The 17,679-nt window shown below is 28.9% G+C and overlaps 5 protein-coding genes across 5 annotated transcripts; 2 read left to right on the top strand and 3 right to left on the bottom strand.

The window, feature by feature from the left end:
• Positions 1-98: 98 nt before the first annotated feature.
• Positions 99-1,922, bottom strand: cand_023340 (zinc C3HC4 type domain-containing protein; the record flags this gene model as incomplete). Its single annotated transcript, XM_067212564.1, has 1 exon — positions 99-1,922. One exon carries the CDS (start codon positions 1,920-1,922, stop codon positions 99-101), a length of 1,824 nt encoding a protein of 607 aa, XP_067068837.1.
• Positions 1,923-2,646: 724 nt separating this feature from the next.
• Positions 2,647-7,374, bottom strand: cand_023330 (uncharacterized protein; the record flags this gene model as incomplete). Its single annotated transcript, XM_067212563.1, has 2 exons — positions 2,647-7,155; positions 7,240-7,374. The coding sequence occupies 2 exons, from the start codon at positions 7,372-7,374 to the stop codon at positions 2,647-2,649; spliced, it is 4,644 nt and encodes a 1,547-aa protein (XP_067068836.1).
• Positions 7,375-7,690: 316 nt separating this feature from the next.
• Positions 7,691-8,485, top strand: cand_023320 (uncharacterized protein; the record flags this gene model as incomplete). The annotated part of the gene is made up of 1 exon (XM_067212562.1): positions 7,691-8,485. The coding sequence occupies one exon, from the start codon at positions 7,691-7,693 to the stop codon at positions 8,483-8,485; it is 795 nt and encodes a 264-aa protein (XP_067068835.1).
• A 223-nt stretch (positions 8,486-8,708) lies between these two features.
• Positions 8,709-11,792, bottom strand: cand_023310 (sushi domain-containing protein; the record flags this gene model as incomplete). Its single annotated transcript, XM_067212561.1, has 1 exon — positions 8,709-11,792. One exon carries the CDS (start codon positions 11,790-11,792, stop codon positions 8,709-8,711), a length of 3,084 nt encoding a protein of 1,027 aa, XP_067068834.1.
• A 706-nt stretch (positions 11,793-12,498) lies between these two features.
• On the top strand, positions 12,499-16,842 carry cand_023300 (DEAD DEAH box helicase family protein; the record flags this gene model as incomplete). The annotated part of the gene is made up of 1 exon (XM_067212560.1): positions 12,499-16,842. One exon carries the CDS (start codon positions 12,499-12,501, stop codon positions 16,840-16,842), a length of 4,344 nt encoding a protein of 1,447 aa, XP_067068833.1.
• Between the last annotated feature and the right edge of the window lie 837 nt (positions 16,843-17,679).

The following is a 17,679-nucleotide window of genomic DNA, read 5'->3' as shown; positions in this document are numbered from 1 at the left end:
TTAGTTTATTAATCCAATACCTACTTGATCTTGTTAACATTTATAGATTATTAGATTTGCAGACTAATTTCAATGATTTTTGACAAATCTCTTTCTACTTATGAAACTTCTGATTCTTCCATATCTTCCTTTTGACATCTAACGGCTTTTAATAATGCTCCCAATTGATCCTTGTTTACATCTTCAGTGTTTAAATCGTTAAATGGAAATCCATATTTTGAAATAAAATTAGATTCAATTAATTCAGAAATTTTCCTTTGCCATATAAGAGTATTTTTTCTATACATTTCGCACATCCTATATACAAATTTAGGATCATCAAATATATTATCTTGAAGTAAGGTTTTATTTACATCTAGAAGTAGTTGTGGTTGAAAGGACAGAGCTTGAGGTGGCAATATACTTTGAGAGGTTAAAATATCTGGAAATGTAGAAGCTTCTAATTTCTCAAAACGTTTTTTAATACAATTCATAGACTTTTCTTGATAACAATTCCTAATAGGTGAGTCAATTTGTAAGTCCCTAAGATTCCTAGTTAACAAGTGATGTTGAGATACTACTTTTTCATGTTCACTAGTTTTTTTAGGTTCATAATTCTGATTATTGTTACTAGATGACGACTTATTATTAAATTCAATTGTTTCTTCACTATTATTAATATGAGTAAATTTATTAAGTCCAAAATTTCCACTTTTTTGAAAGCTCCATGAAGGTTCTCTGGTTGAGAAGTTTGCAATTTCATTTCCTTGTATTAAGCTGTTATTTGAACCCTCCCAACTATTTATATTATTTGAATCATCTGTTCTAATTTGTGTTTCAGAATCATTTACTGTTACCGTACTATTCATCCTATTATTACTGGTATTTTGTTCCTGATTATTTATAGTTATTGGGATTGTAGCCCTACAGGTTGGACAAGTCTGCTGCTGTATTAACCAAGATTTTAAACAGTCCAAATGAAAAATGTGACCACAAGGTAAGACTTTTGATCCAATATATAATAAATCTCTACAAACTATACAAGTATCTACACGTTCAATATCTTCTAGATTGGCATCTGGAAATTTGGTCTCCATATTTTTAGTTAATTTACGATATCTTCTGAAAGAAGATATTTTCTGATATAAAGCCCGTATAACTTGGAAAACATCTCCAGTAACATATAAAGGAACCCTAGATGGGTTAAGTGCAAAAAATATAATTACAAATACCAAATAAGTTAAAAGTGAAGTCACATCTCCAATAATGTCCAGATAAAATAAAATAGCATTTTTATTAGTCCAAATAAATGCATGATTGTTCAAAGATTGATTAAGATGATCATTTGTAGGAACCTCAAATCTACTATTATCACTATTAAAATTTATTTCATATATTTGTAAATTTTGTAATCTTAAATCAAAAATATGTACCAAATATTTCCCCATTGACACCATACTTGAAGATAACATAGTAATATTTTCAAAAAATAACCATAATCGTAGAGATGAGCCTCTCGATAACAAATTATAGTAGTGGAAAACTGATACTATATCAGATATCATAAGTATGCTTATTAATGCTGCAATACGAATTATATTTTTAGTTCTAGGACGGTCTAATTCAAACATATGACTTACACGTATATGAGCAACTAGATGAAGCATCTTTAATCCAATTATTATAGTTATATAGCGAGTCAATACCAAAGGACCTACTTCCTTGTTGTCAATTGTGGGATTACTAATAAGTAAAAATAGAACTGTATCCACAAGGAATCCACGACCTTGCTCTATAATATCCTCCAGTTCTATATCCCTTAATCGACCTATAAATAAAGATAGTATCATTTTACTAAATAGTAAAACTAAAATCAAAATAAAATTCCCAATAATCATTGAAGATGCTTTTGTACTAGTTATATGCATTATGACATGATACATATAGTAATCATATTTATAAAGTAAATAAGTGATCATTACAAATAGTAGGCCTGTACTAATTAGTATATAATATAGAAATCCTGAACGCATCTTGTAGAAATCCACTAATTATATTAGTTTATAATAAGCAGTAATATAAGCTTCCAAATAGTACTTGTACTTGATCAAAATAATTTAAACCTAGTAATATAATCTCTTACACTCAATCTCACTGATTTCTAATACTTCTTAACATAGAGAAGCCTTGTTCAACAGTAGTATATAAGTTTTAGAATTCAATTCCTTATGAATCCATACAAGGCTATTTGCAATTAAGTCTACCAATATACCCTTTAAGGTATTTATATATTATAATTTTTTTAAAGTTCCAAAGTAAAAAGTTCAGTTATTATTTTTGCTAAACTAGTTGATTACTTCCAAGATGCTATAAGGAGCTCATTACGATATTTTTGGCGCCCTTATGTGCAGCAAGTTGTATCACGTGACACCTAGTATAGAATAATGAAGAAAAAAGAGAATTTTAAAATTCAAGGTAAATTACTTTATATAATTACATTTATAAGTTATACAATCTTAATCTATATATTATTATATGAGGAGAAGAAAAAGGAGTGGTATTTATCTAGTTTAATTCCTGCCCTAGTACCTGTATTTGGTATATTTATATATTGGCGTTGGATATCTAAATCTATGTACTGTGCTACTTGGCATTAAAGTAAGCTTATTATTGAGAACTATTTGGAGGGTTTTGGAATCTTATAAATTTTCTAGAATCATCTAATATTGATATATTTTGATTATTGTCAGAGTATACATTAGAGGATGTGCTCAACCTATTATTATTATTGTCATTATTCATAGACGTTGAAAATACTCCAGTAAAAACTTTTTCAGGCCATGCATTTTGGGAAAGTGTTTTGAATGAATTAAAAAACCGAGAAATTGTATTTTTATTTTCAGGATTATCAGTACTTTGATTAGATGTTTGAACTCTTGAACTGGGAGAGTTTTGTTTAGTTTCAACCATATGTTCATATTTACAATTGGAATTATCACAATTTGTATGATTTATATCTTCATGTATACTGTAATCTATATTACTCTGTACTTGTGTTTCAATATTCGATGGATCCTCCGTAAAAGGATTTTTTTTTAAAGGTAAATTTTGGGATAAATATTCTTCAATTTCACTAGATTTAATCTCCTCAGTTGAAATTAATTGATTGTTTATTTTAAGTGATTTCATATCTTTTATTGACTCGTTTTGGTAGTCTTGTTGAGAGCTATCTAAACTAATCTCTTTATTATCTAATTTTGCACTAGATTTACTTCCACTATAAAATCCATCTATCAAAGCTTCGAGTATTTCGTAACTTGAAGGTATACTACTCTTTTTATTCACTCCACCTTTGTCCTGTTCTTGTTTATCGATAGTGGGATTAAAATTTTGATTTTTATCTGTAGTGTTAGGTAGTAGATAACTAATAAGCCCTTTTGAAGTTGAAATTGGATTTGATTGCAAATTAGAATTCAGTGAGTTAGATTCTGAAAAGTTGGTAGGGTTTGAAATTTCTTCATTTGTATAAGGTGCTGTCCCTTTTATAACGCTAGCAGTTCTTCCAAAATAATATTGTTTCAAAAAATTATCAGCTTTACTATATCCAAAATTAAATTGATCAGTTTGTCTAATGCCTAAAAAATAAGAGTAGGAATTATCTGCAGATTTATTATTATCAACAAGTCTATCAAGATTTCCAATAAATTGAGAAGATGCAATACATCTATGTTCAAGTTCTCTAATATCCGGAATTTTAGACCACCATAAGTAAAGACAATTTCTAATTTTTCGACTTATATCTGATAATAAGATATCCAATATCGTTCTAATTATCAACCCCAAAAATATTACAATCAATAATATATACTTAATACTATAGAAGAATAAATACTCATCCCAATTTATTGGTAAGATCTTTATAGGTTTTTGAATTCCCCTTGCTTGAGTAGTAATAAATCTATCAGGATAATAATCGTTTAGACATAAATTATAAATAATGAATAAGAGATTAGTATCTATATTGTAATTTTTATTTATTTGGAAGTATTCTTTAACTTTAGAGATAAATAGTCTACTAAAATAATCCACAGATCCTGCCTTTATTAATTGATTCCTATTTCTGTAAATTTCCAATTGAACAAAATTCCAAGGATCCATTTCAAGCATATTAAATAAAAATTTTATGAATAATAAAGAACGAAATAATGAACAGAAAGGTAAGTTAGTAATGACTAAATAACCAATATTAAAAATACCCACTATAGATGTTAAAATAATAAATGTATATACTGGAATAAAGGGATCTTCAAAATTAAAAGCATTCTTAAGTTTTTCAGCTACATTACAAACCCAAGCAAAACTATACTGGACTGTTTCAGCTACCATAAATATATTGTTGAGTTGTACTTGAATAGGATCAACAGTATCATCATCAAAGAATATGGAAGCAAAGTTTTCATTACAGTGACTACGAATTCCTATTTTTAAGGCTCCGAATGGAGTCTCTACAATTCCAAATTTATCATTTAAACTAGATTCAGAAAAGGAATTCGATTCATGTAAATTGCTGGATAGAGGACTATCTGATAATTCAAGTTGAACTTTATCGCAAATAAACCCTTGCCCATTTTTTATACTGTACATAGGGTAATAAGATCTCTGAAAGATTTCAGTTCCCAAATACAAATTGAGTGGTAAATTAAAGGCACTATGACTATTTGAATTAGATGGGAAATTTGCTGTAGTATAATCTAAATCAACCTTGTTACTTAAAGTTGCAGGTGAATTTTTCTCACTTAATTCTCCAAAACATAAACTCGTCAAGCCTTCAACAGACCGTGTATAAATTGAGCTAGTCATATTTGAATTTAAAACTTTTCCATTAAGTTTTACCGAAGTATCTTTAACTGATAATTTATCTAAATTATTTGAATCAATGGCCTCTATATGAGCTCCTGGGGTTACTAATATATTAGGAGAGTAACTAGAATTCGATACTTTCCTAGAAATACCATGATCAATTTCGGTATTTTCTGAATTTAACAATATACTCGAGGGTTCCACTATATTAGGATCATTACTTGTTAAGTTTACCAAGTTTACAGGATTGGAAGTACTAGAGCCACTTTGCTGTGAAACCATAGGTACTCCCTTTTCAAGCTTAGGCTTAAGTAAGAGACGCAAAGCTTTAGCAATATTTTGATCCTGAAGACCTTCTTTACCCTGCCCTAATGAATTAATATTAACTCTAGAAAGAAGTTCCAAATGAGCTGGGGAAGATATATGGGTTCCAAAACGATATGTCATCGATATCACAAATGTTATACCCAATATAGTCCAAGTAAATGTTGGGATATCAGATACTTTAATAAATATCGAGGCGATAAAATACCAAAATATAGCTATAAGTAATCTATCAGCTCTATTTCTAGGAATTCTGTGATTTATCAGATAACACATCTTAGGTATCCAACGTGGTAAATGTTCAAAGGTATATTTTACAAGTTCTGCATACTTTTGAAAGTATTGTGGCTCAAAAGCTTCAGGTAATAACCATCTTGTGCTAGCTCTATTTTGTGTTATGTTCAAAAATGACTTGAAATATGTTTGGTATTTATAATTTGCCTTTGGTTTAAAATATAAACCAATTTGAAGAAATCCCAAAGTTTTAATGGGATTTGATAATCCATAATCTAAAATTCCAGCTACAGGACGTACATATTTTGGCATTCTAGTTACATGAGGATATAAGTGATACCATCTAAATTCAATTTCGGGATCTCTGCATGATTTTTTAGTTTCCTGTAAGCCAGGATATGCTTCTACTGATAAAGACTTAACATTATCTTGAACCCCTTGATATGTATTTGTATCATTCTTTTCATCTTTCTTTATATTCAAATTAAGCTTGCTTCCTGAACTTTCTGCAAGCTTCCGATTTCTTAAACCATAATCTTGCACATTTGCAGAAGGAAATATCTCTATATCACTGTTTGTATTCCTATTATTATCTGGTTTGTTATTACTGCCATTATCTAAAGAATATAATAAGGTCCATTCACCGACAGTATTTAACCTTTCAGGAACATCACTTTCCTTTTCATTAAATTTATTATTATACGAAAAATTACTTATGCCATCTATCAAACAAAATGGTAACTCTTCAATTGTTTCCCAAACAGTGTTTGTTAAAGGTATTAAAACTTTACCAAAATGAACACATTCATAATCAACTTGCCATGCTCGTTCAAAACCTCCTAATTTGTCAGTTTCTGTATTAGAATTACCTTCATTACATTTTCCAACTTGAACTTTTGCATGTTCATTATTATATAAACACAAAGGCCTTTCTCGTTGAAGTCTTGTTAACTTATATTGTTTATAAGGACCTCCAATTGTACTAAAATTCATGTTAATATTACCCTTACCTGTACATTCAGATAGAGGTTCAACTTCAAAATCTCTAATCGGTGTATTAGCTAAAGATTTTGAATTACAGGTATAATCTTCACTTCTTATACAATCTCCACAGGTTAAATTCAAGTGATCACTATCAATATCTGAAGATATTTTACTATTATATACGTTCATATCAGTTTTATCAGTTGGATTGTTATGTAAATGATTGCAATTTTCTAATCTACAGGGAATTTTTGATGTAATTTCTAAAGGTTTTGCTTCTACAGGAATTCTACATATTATTTCAAAACATATATCTGAGTTGAAATCAGTTATTTCAAAAGATTTGACAAAATTGAATACTATTTCTCGTATTCCAGTACTCGTATTAGATGAAGAAGATCCAACCTTAGTACTACCTCTCTCTTCATTATTGTAATGTACAGGTGATATAGAAGATGCTGGGATATCCAAAGTAAATTTACTAGAACTTATTGGAATACTAGATACCATCTGACCTTCTGTCGTTATCTCTAATACCCATTCTGCATTTGGATTATTAACAAAGTTACGTAGATTTCTTGAAAATCCCATAGGAGATACTATAGCTCGGTTAACTGTTACTGTTAAAATTCCCAAGCTAGATGAACCTAGAGCTGAAGGAACTGGATCTGTAGTATCATCAAAAACAAAGCGTACGGGTTCAGATTCTATAATAGGTTGTTTGTTCAAGAATTTGGACCCTGCAACTCTCCGTAAAAGACGCATAATTGCTGACTAAAATAAAGTAACAAAAAATAAAAGTTTTTAAAAAAATAAATATTAGCTTGAAATAAATTTAAAGAAAAAAAGTTAACTTACAGATTGAAATTCATTTAGATGGCTCAAGTGAACTGATGAGTTGTCCACTATCTGATCTATTACAGACCCTAGGACATTCTCACCTATTTGAGTAAATTTCTCATTTATCATTCTACCCAATCCTAATGGATCCATGCTGGTAATATATTTAAGTTTCTAGTATATAAGTACTATTACTCTTTGGGCTTGCAAAAAAGTTTATAGTACCGGCATTTTATTGGCGCTTTGTGTGTGCATATAAAGTAGATCTTGAGTCTATTTCGAAGTAATTTTTTCTTTCTATAAATGGAGTACTTAAAATACCAATTTCAGCAATACTAAAACGAAATTTTGGTATATATCTGTATATTAAGTTTTTGAATGACTTTATCCCACAAACATTTGAATAGAAGCTTTAGATATATTAACAATTATTGAAGGTGTAAACAAGTATTAATATAGAAGATTCAAAATGGAAGCTGCAACTACTAATAGAATGGGTTCATCCATTTTACCACCCATTTCATTTTCTCCTGAGATACAAGGTTTTATTGTAACTAAATTTGACCCCTTATTATCTATAGTTAAAGAATTGAATGATAGAATCCAAACTTCTGATAAAGAGAGATTAAGACTAGAATACAGAATCTCTAGAATTGAAAGAAGTTTAGAAAATTTAATCAGAATAGTCACAGATCTAGGTTATAAATTACCTGAAGATTCCCAATGTGAAGATTCACTTCCTGAAATGAAAAGTGAGCTTAATCTATTACTTTCAGGAGAAGAGAACATGACTGCTCCTTGGTTATTTTCAGTCCAATCAGGAACTCCAGTTTCTTCACTACAAATTTTACTCGAATTCTCCCCATCAAATACGGAAGTTTTGTTATCTGATACGTGGAGAAGAGAAGAAGATATGTGGATCGGATTCTTAGATGATTTACCAGATGAGTTCTCTACAAGACGGCCCGAAAGTCTCTCACTTATTGACTTAAGGAGAGCTGCCAAGAAAGCTTTGTTAGAAGTTGTCAGAGGAGAACTCCTTTTAGTTGTTCGTGGTGTACCCGGCAAGCAAGAAGCTCCACATAATCCATTGTCAGTTACTCTTGTTGCAATTTTAGCATCAGCACTTTCAGAAGCTTGGGAGAGAGTTGAGGCTATGGACCCAAATTCTCTTGGTAGATTGGCTTTAGTTCTAGAAGGTGATGAAATTGGAAGTAGATTAAGAGCTGGCAAGAGAAAATTTACAATTGAAGCTCTTAATTAAAAATAAAAGTTACAAAATATATAAAGTGGATAAGCTAGCAAATCAAGTACTGTTACTAAATAAGTACAATACAAGCAAAAATCCTGCTTAAAATTATTAAAATACTACAAACTTTTCATCTATAAATAATATATATATCTCTTTACAATAAGCAGAAAAGGTAGATCTAGTATTATTTGAAATTTTAATAACCTAAATTGTTAGAGATGTAAATAAGCTGCCCTTACATAGTTTTATCTTCAGATGTTTTCTTTTCTTGTTCTTTCTTTTCAATTTGATTTTCAATCTGTTGCTTAGGTGTAGTAGTTAAGATTGGTTTTCCTGTAACCCTATCAAATACCATGAGATTTTCAAATGAATCAGAAGGTTTTATTTTAGTTAATGTTGTTTCATTATCACTTTGCTGCTTGTCATTTTTTATTTCTTTGATATCAGTATCTAAATGAGGTCTAATAATTACTTCATTATTTTGTTTAATGGGTTCTGATGATTTATTAATTATATTTGGAGACTCTTTATTATCTTCAGCTTTTGTAGTTCCTTCTTGAGTTTCCATATTATTATCTTTAGTAATATTTTCTTTATCCTTAGAATCATCAAATTTATTTTCTTCAAATTCTGGATTATCCCTCATCTCCTGCTTCTTATGGAGTTCTTCTATAGTTCTACCTAACCACTCAGATCCACCAGTTACAGAATTAATAAGGAGAGAAAAGATATTGTCCAAATGCTTTCTAATTGAAGATGCTTGCTTTTGAATAGCTACATGAGCTATACAATATACTTGTGGAATTAACTCTCCATCTTCACAAATCATTTGATTTGTGGAACCTGTAGTACTATAACCTGGCTCACATGTAACTGTAACCATTTCACCTTCTAAATAGAAGGGCTTGTTAGGAATTATTTTTAAAAATGGAATATGTCGAGGTGTACAAATCTTTTTTTTTAACAAAGAAGGATCCTGTAACTTTAAAATAGTTTCTTCTTCAGGAATCCCCTCTTTTAACATATTTTGTGCAATGTCTTCAACAGCTTGTTCCATAACCTTAACCTGCCCAGTAATATAGCTTGCTGCCATTAAGTCCTTGTCAGTCATCTTCCTACCTAAATTTTTGTCTACACATATTGATGTTTCAAATTCACTATTTATATCTTCCTTTAAGCCACTTTGAAGTTGCCAATAACAATCAAACATCCTATCTTTATATTCAGGATATTTTTCTTTTTGAACTTTAGCTAAAGTCAAGCAGGTACTTTCTTGAGTACACCACACACAACCCCTAATTATACCTTCAAAATCTTGATGAGTAAAGTTTCTACTCTGAAAGCAATCATTTACGCAAGCCTTTCTAGGTATAATATAATCATATCTACATTCTAGATATTCTTCACAAGTGTTCTTCTCCTTGATAAGACCACAATTAATTAAGCACATATCATAAACTGAATCATAAAAACAACCAATTTCTTTTTCACATGCTTCCCTCTTCCCATTATGTTCTATACAAGTACTAAAACGTCCTTTTGTTCTACGAACATTTAAAGTGCTAGAAATATTTTTTGCAAACTGAGCTGCATCAAATAATAACTGCCCTGTTACCGGATCTCTTTTCTCATACCATCTCTTATGCTTTTGTATTATTTTAGAAGAATTTTCTTCCTTTCCTAATTCAACTTTATCTTCCTTATTCTGATTATTTAAACCTATTTTATTCAAATTTAAAAAAACTTTTGAATTATTTTTTGATTTTTCATTATTTGAATCCAATTCAAAAGCTGCTGAAGATACCAATTCTGTTAGTTTCTTTATTAATTTATCATTAGCTGCCTCAGTATTATTCCTATTATCTACATGTTGAACAGAATTTACAGTACTAAGTACTGTTTCTCCAGAGCCAAGTAAATTATTTTTTATTCTAACTTCTTTTGTGGTGTCTTTATCTGTATTACCAACTTTAGTTGTAATTGGAACTTGGATATTTGTTTCATTACTCAAAGAAGCTGAAATTTCAGAATTACTTGTAAGTTTTGGTGGAATCCCAGTATTCACTGATTTATTACCTAAATTTTCATTATGTTCAGTGACCTTCACTATTTCTTCTTTATCTTTTAGTTTCTGTATTGTTTTTTGCTCTTGAGAACTTCCCTTATTTTCAATTTCCCTAGGTACCTCATTATTATGCTTATTCTGTGTTATTTTAACCTCTTCAGTTACTATTTTATTTGCATTTAATAAATTTGGTTCCAACAAAATAAATGTAGGAAGATTTGTACTCTCTTTATTTGATATACTTTGACTATTTTGTGAAATTATTGGAACTGAAATTTTAGTTTCTTTAGCTCCTGTTTTTATATTAGAACTATTAGGTGAAAATACAACCCCAGAAGAAGGAAAGGTTATATTTGAAGGTGTTGGAGCTGCATTAGGTTTTAATGAACTTTGAATTAATACTGCTGTGACTATTTGAGTTGTAGTTGAAGTTAATATATGTTCATCAACGGAAGGCAAAGTCTTAATATTTGTTTGTGTAGTATTTTCAACTTTACTCTCTTGAGCTATATTTGTAAGAGAATCTAATTGATTCTTTTCAATAGCACCCATGCTATTCTCTATGTCTTCTTTTATATCCCCCTCTATTTCATTTTCTTCTTGATCCAAAACTTTGTCTTTCTTTTGTTGTATATTTTTCTCTTCAATCTCTCTATTACTATCACCATCATCGTCTACTCTCTCTTGATTCATATCTTCATTGTTTTGGCTATTGTCATCATCAACATCATCAATTATTGGCTCAATATATTCTTCTAACTCTAGTTTTCCCTCTTGACTCTCTGAATCATCTATTCCTTTATTTTTATTATTGTAAATATTATTTTTCATACTTTTCTTCTTTTGAAGTTCTTTAAATTTATCTTCTATATCATCTTCAATGTCTTCTTCTACTTTTTTCCTTTCAGCCTTTGACTTTTTTATTAAATTAGCTTCTTTCTTTTTCAGACTATCTAGCTCAGATTCCGTTTCACTCAGTTTAGCTTTATCTTTTGAAATTCCCTCATCTTCTTCTTTAAAACCTTCATCGTAACTCTCTTCTTCATCTGAATCATCTTCTCTACCCTTTTCTTTTATTTTATTCATAATATCTCTAAATTCCTTTTGAGTAAATTCATCAAGAGCACTATCAACTAGTTTAATTTCTGAATTGCTTACTTCTGATGCATTTGCTATTTTAAAAATCTTCAATGGCCCCCCATAAATTCCAATAAGTCCTATAAAAACTATAATTAAGCTCACTTTTTGAAACATTATATTTATAGTGTATCTACTAAATAAGCTTCTACTAGGCAGAAAAGGACCCTCTAAAGACATGGACGAGACAAAGTTTCACACAAAATATTCCCGCCTACTGTCATTATTTACTGTAGTAGACTAGATATAACCACAAAACAAAAGAAAAAATCACTAAACTTTGGATGATAATACAGATAATTTCAAGTGTCCATTTAATGAGCTAATGTTGACTTCTAAATTAAATATCCACTTTCACTTCTGAAATACTCACCTAATATAGATTTCAGAATGAAATGAACTTTAAAGACTAGATATACATAATTCAACTTAGATATCCCGTACCCATCTTGAAATATTATCTATAATAAAATTTTAAGTATCCTTTAAGTTTTAATCCTTTAGTAGAACTGTTAGAATAATGTTTTTTCTACTATCAGATAATATTTAGGGCCAAGATTATACATAAATATTAAAATAACATAGGCTCTATATTAAGGTTGAGTTATCTAAACTCGATAAAAAAAAAAAATGAAACTGTTGGTTTTCTCTATAGTCAATAACCAGCCATATTAGGGGACAGCAATGACGTTTTCAATATTAGGCGGTTTTTGCATGATTTTTCCCGCTAGTTACTTCAAAAACTATTAATTGATAGAATAGATAGTTTTTTTTAATATTTACATTCTCTATAATACTATAATATAGATTTATGTAATATTACATGATGACTAATGCTAGGGAGTGTTTATATTCTACAAAATCTGGTATGGAGGAGAAGAGTGATCAAATATCAGAAACTGACAAAATTACTCCGCTACCTAAAAAAGTAAAGACTGGAAACACAGATACTAGTGAATATTGTTCTGAATCAATTTATAATAAGACTGAGACAGGAATTAAAGTACTAAATTGTCGTAATGATGTTCATGAAGGGAGATTAGAAGAAGGTATTGAGGAAATAGAGAGAAGGGAAGAATCAAGAAAAAACAATATTATGAATATTAAAGAGATGGATATTTCAAAGAATGTAGTTAATTCTACAAAAACTGGAAATATAAATAGTGATATGACTTCTATTGATACTGAATGTTCGATATATTTTAGAGAAGAAAGTATGAAAATTGAATATGTAAAATATGAAACAGGCAAGAACTGTGTCCATGAGTGTGTTAGGCCATGTAGCTATGTAGCACCTACTACATCAAAATTCGAAGTAGAATATGATTCTGATGGTAAAAAAATTCCAGCAAAAGTATATCCATTTAAATTAGATACATTTCAGGCTGTATCAATAGAGTGCCTAGAAATGGGAGAGAGTATTTTAGTTTCAGCTCATACATCTGCAGGAAAGACATGTGTAGCTGAATATGCAATAGCAATGGCACTTAGAAGTAATCAAAGAGTTGTTTATACATCTCCTATAAAGGCTTTAAGTAATCAGAAGTATAGGGATTTGAGATCTACATTTGGGGATGGTAATGTAGGTTTATTAACAGGGGATGTTACAGTTAATCCTTTAGCATCTATAATGGTGATGACAACAGAAATTTTGAGATCAATGTTATACAGAGGAAGTGAACTAGTTCGTGAAATAGCTTGGGTTATATTTGATGAAATCCATTATATGCGTGATAAAGAGAGAGGAGTAGTATGGGAAGAATCTATTATTTTATTACCAGATACAGTTAGATTAGTGTTTTTATCAGCCACAATTCCAAATCATTTGGAATTTGCAGAGTGGATTTGTAGAACTAAACACCAACCATGCCATGTAGTCTATACAGATTATAGACCAGTCCCTTTACAACACTTTGTATTCCCAGCAGGAGGAACAGGAGTTTATTTAGTTATGGATGAAAACAAAATATTTAGGGAAGATAATTATTCAAAGGCCCTATCAAGTTTGAAATTAACTACTGAAGAGCGAAGTAACCGTATGGGTGAGTTTAAAAAGAAAAATACAAGAAGCCAACTTAGAATGGATCTAGAAAGTATTGTGAATATGTGCCAAGAACGTAATTATTTACCAATAATTGTTTTTTCATTTTCTAAAAAAGATTGTGAAACTAATGCAATGTATCTAGGATCTACTGACTTGACAAATTCTGAAGAAAAGGAAAGTATTGATTTTATATTTCAAAGTGCTCTAGCTACTTTAGCAGAAGAAGATAGAAATATTCCTCAAGTAGTTGGTATACTACCATTGTTACGAAGAGGTATTGGGATACATCATGGAGGACTTTTGCCTGTTGTGAAAGAAATTGTAGAAATTTTATTTGGTGAGTCCTTTATAAAAGTACTTTTTTCTACTGAAACATTTTCTATGGGTATTAATATGCCTGCAAAAACTGTTATTTTCACTTCTCTTAGGAAATTTGATGGTAAAGAGTCACGTTTAATAAACTCTGGTGAATTTATACAAATGAGTGGAAGAGCTGGAAGAAGAGGTTTGGATGATAGAGGACTTACTATTATTATGTTAGATGAGCAGGCAGATCCATGGGCTGTTAAAGCTATTTTCACTGGAGATCCACTAAGAATTGATAGCCAATTCTATATAGGTTACAATATGTTACTAAATCTCTTGAGATTAGAAGGTGCAGACCCAGAATATATGATCCAAAGGTCATTTTCACAATTTTTGAAAAGAAGGAAAACAGTTTCACTAAGTGAAGAAAAAAAAAGGATTGAAAAGATACTTAGTAAATATGATATTAAAAAATTAAATTTTCAAGTATTCTTTAAAGATAAAGATAAACAAAATAAAAGTAACATGAATGAACAATATTCCAATACTAATAAACTAGAAAATAATGAAAATAAAGATATTTCTCTATCTTCTCCTAATCTGGGATCTTTTATAATTAAAGAAAAGAGAATAGAAGGAATAGACGATTTATATAATACAAGTAATGATCAAAATTCACTTGATATATCAAATATTGACGAATTACTTCTATGTTATGCTCAATTTCTTTATGAAGTTGGTTTTCATCCTACTTCAAAAGATGAAGTGCTATTTGATCTTTCAAACCTTAGTAAATATCATCCAGTATCTTCAGAAACTCCTAAACTTATAATCCCTTTACCAAATGAGATTATAACCAACTCTTTAGATTTTTATAAGTCAATTGAATTATTAACAAGAAGAATTATGAATGATGAAGAAGTACAAAAGAAATTAAAGGACTCTAAATTGATAAAAAATTCTGATAAGGTACCGTCTCTAAACATTGATGGTGATTCTTGCCTATATAATTGTGAAATTAAATCACAAGATATATATTCAATTGATTCGACAGATTTAACTTCAAAATCTCATAATACTTTGGATGTAACTAATCAGTTCCAAAATCAACCTAACATTGAGAATTCTTCAGATGAGCTTCTAATATATGTAAATAATATAGATTATATTCATCAAGAATTGGATAAAAGATTTTCTAGTAATGAAAAAGAATATCCTTATTTACAAGGATTGGGTGATATTATATCAAAAATGGCATATTCTTTATATTCAAGATTATGTATTATGCTGGAATTAAATAAGAAAATCCGCTCTTTTATAATATCATCATCATTAAGCCATAGATTTTTACATCCAGGACGTCTAGTTTATATTAAATTTCCTGTAGGATCTGATTTAATAAGAGAAGGAACTATGCAAAAAAGCTTTAATCCTAGTGACTATTCATCACTTTATCTTCATCTATTTAGTGAAAAGAAAAAAGAAAGTTTAAGAAATACTGTAGATTTAGGTTGGGGTGTAGTTGTTTCTACACCTTACCTTAAAACTAGACAATTGAATAATATATTCATTTTAGAACCCAGTAATGAATATGATGAAGATGAAACTGGTTACAAAGATATTGAATGTACAACTAAGGAATCATATAAAGAAAAGGATCTTCCAAGTAGAGCTACAAAGCAATATGTACTTAAAATTTTGATTAACACAAAAAATTTACCACAACAGCTCGTATCTAAAATCTTAGGTAATGATAAAAGTGGCATTTCAACCCTAAATACAGAATATAATAATATCCAATCAGAAGATTTAGATGAATATGTGATAATATCCTGTACAACTACAGTAATTAGTGAAATTAGTACAGTTAGGCTTAATATTCCCAAAAATATTGATCTAACAAATAATAGTAAAGGTACAATAAGATCTCTAGAATATTCTCTAACAAAAGTTAAAGAACATCTGGGTATATCTAAAATCCCCCTATTAAATTATTGTGGTGATGAAATAATAAATATTAAAAGTGTAAAAAATGATAATATACTTAAAGATCTGGCTAAATATAGAAATATTATGAATCAAATAAGAAATGATTCTTTACTACTGAAGCACGATCCTTCTTTAACCTTATGTCTTTTATATTGGTGCTGTAATAAAGGATATTTAGAATCCAATATCTTAAGATTAACAAATGAATTGTCTAATCATGAATATAATATTTTAATGCAGCAGGAACTCTCTTCTATGAGAAAAGTCCTCAGAAGTTTGGATTATATAGATAAAAATAATGTTGTACAACTTAAGGGAAGGGTTGCTTGCGAAATTTCAACTTCTGATGAACTTTTAATTACTGAATTATTATTCAATAATACTTTCTTTCAAGAACTCAATATTGAATACATTGTAGCTATCTTATCTTGTTTACTATATGATGAAAAATGTCAAGATATGAAATTGGATGATTCAATATTATTGACAGGTTTTGAAAATTTACAACAAGTTGGCAGAATGATTGTTAAAGTTTCACAAGATTCAGGACTCACTATAACTGAAACTGAATATCTTAGTAAATTTAAACCCCAAATAATGCCTATAATACTTAAATGGTGTAAAGGTGAAAGTTTTGCAAATGCTCTAGAAAATACAAATTTTTATGAAGGAAGTGTAATTAGATGCTTAAGGAGATTAGAGGAGTTATTGAGACAGGTTGCATCTGCCTGTAAATCTATTGGAAATGAGAATCTAGAAAATAAACTTAGGCATGGGATAGCATTAATTAGACGGGGTATAGTCTTCACAGCTAGTTTGTATTTATAAGAAAATTGAATATAATAAGAAACATATATATAAATAGTAACAGATTAATACATTATAAATACTAAGAAATCATTGAAAAAAAAAATTTAAAGTACTTAATAAAAATAACTTTGTATATATGTAATTCATTATTTTTGTATTAAACATTGTTAGCTATTTCTTAGAATTAAAGTATAATATTATGATCTTCTTAATATATATTCAAACAAGAAAGTACTTTATTTCTTTATTGAAGGATATTTATAGACTATAATTTGTAATCATTGATCATATATATTTTGTTTAATATAAATTACTATATAATACATTTCCTACCTTATTATAACCAGATCTTCATATTTACAAGTAATCTAATCTACAAGTACTTGGCTCATTTATTCATCAAAATTATGATAAGAAATACCTTGTTAGTATAATTAAATTTTTTATGTTCTAATTTAATATTATTAATGAAATATCTTATATTATAAAATCTACTAATAATAAGATTTATTTATATTGAAAGATATTTCATAAGTTTTAAATATAAATATAATCATAAATCCCTAATTTTGTTATTTCTATTATATAACATTAATAACACTAGATATATTGAATCCCATTAAGATTAAATATATTTTAGAATAAGTATTATGTTTCTAAATAAGTACTATAAGTATCGTATAAAATATGTGAAATTTTTCCTAACATTTTTCTTATTAAAAAGTAAAATTACTTATTTTAATTTTTTAAACCCCCAATTTTTTAAAGGTATTCATATCTCTTTTTCTTTATTATTATTAATAGTAATAATATTAATAACCTAAAGTGATATTCTTATTATTGATCATAGATCTC

Source organism: Cryptosporidium andersoni (assembly GCF_001865355.1).
Source record: "Cryptosporidium andersoni isolate 30847 chromosome Unknown contig_17, whole genome shotgun sequence".
In the NCBI taxonomy this organism is placed as follows: Eukaryota; Apicomplexa; class Conoidasida; order Eucoccidiorida; family Cryptosporidiidae; genus Cryptosporidium; species Cryptosporidium andersoni.
Note: the sequence above shows the minus strand (reverse complement) of the source record. Positions and strands in the feature narration are given on the sequence as shown.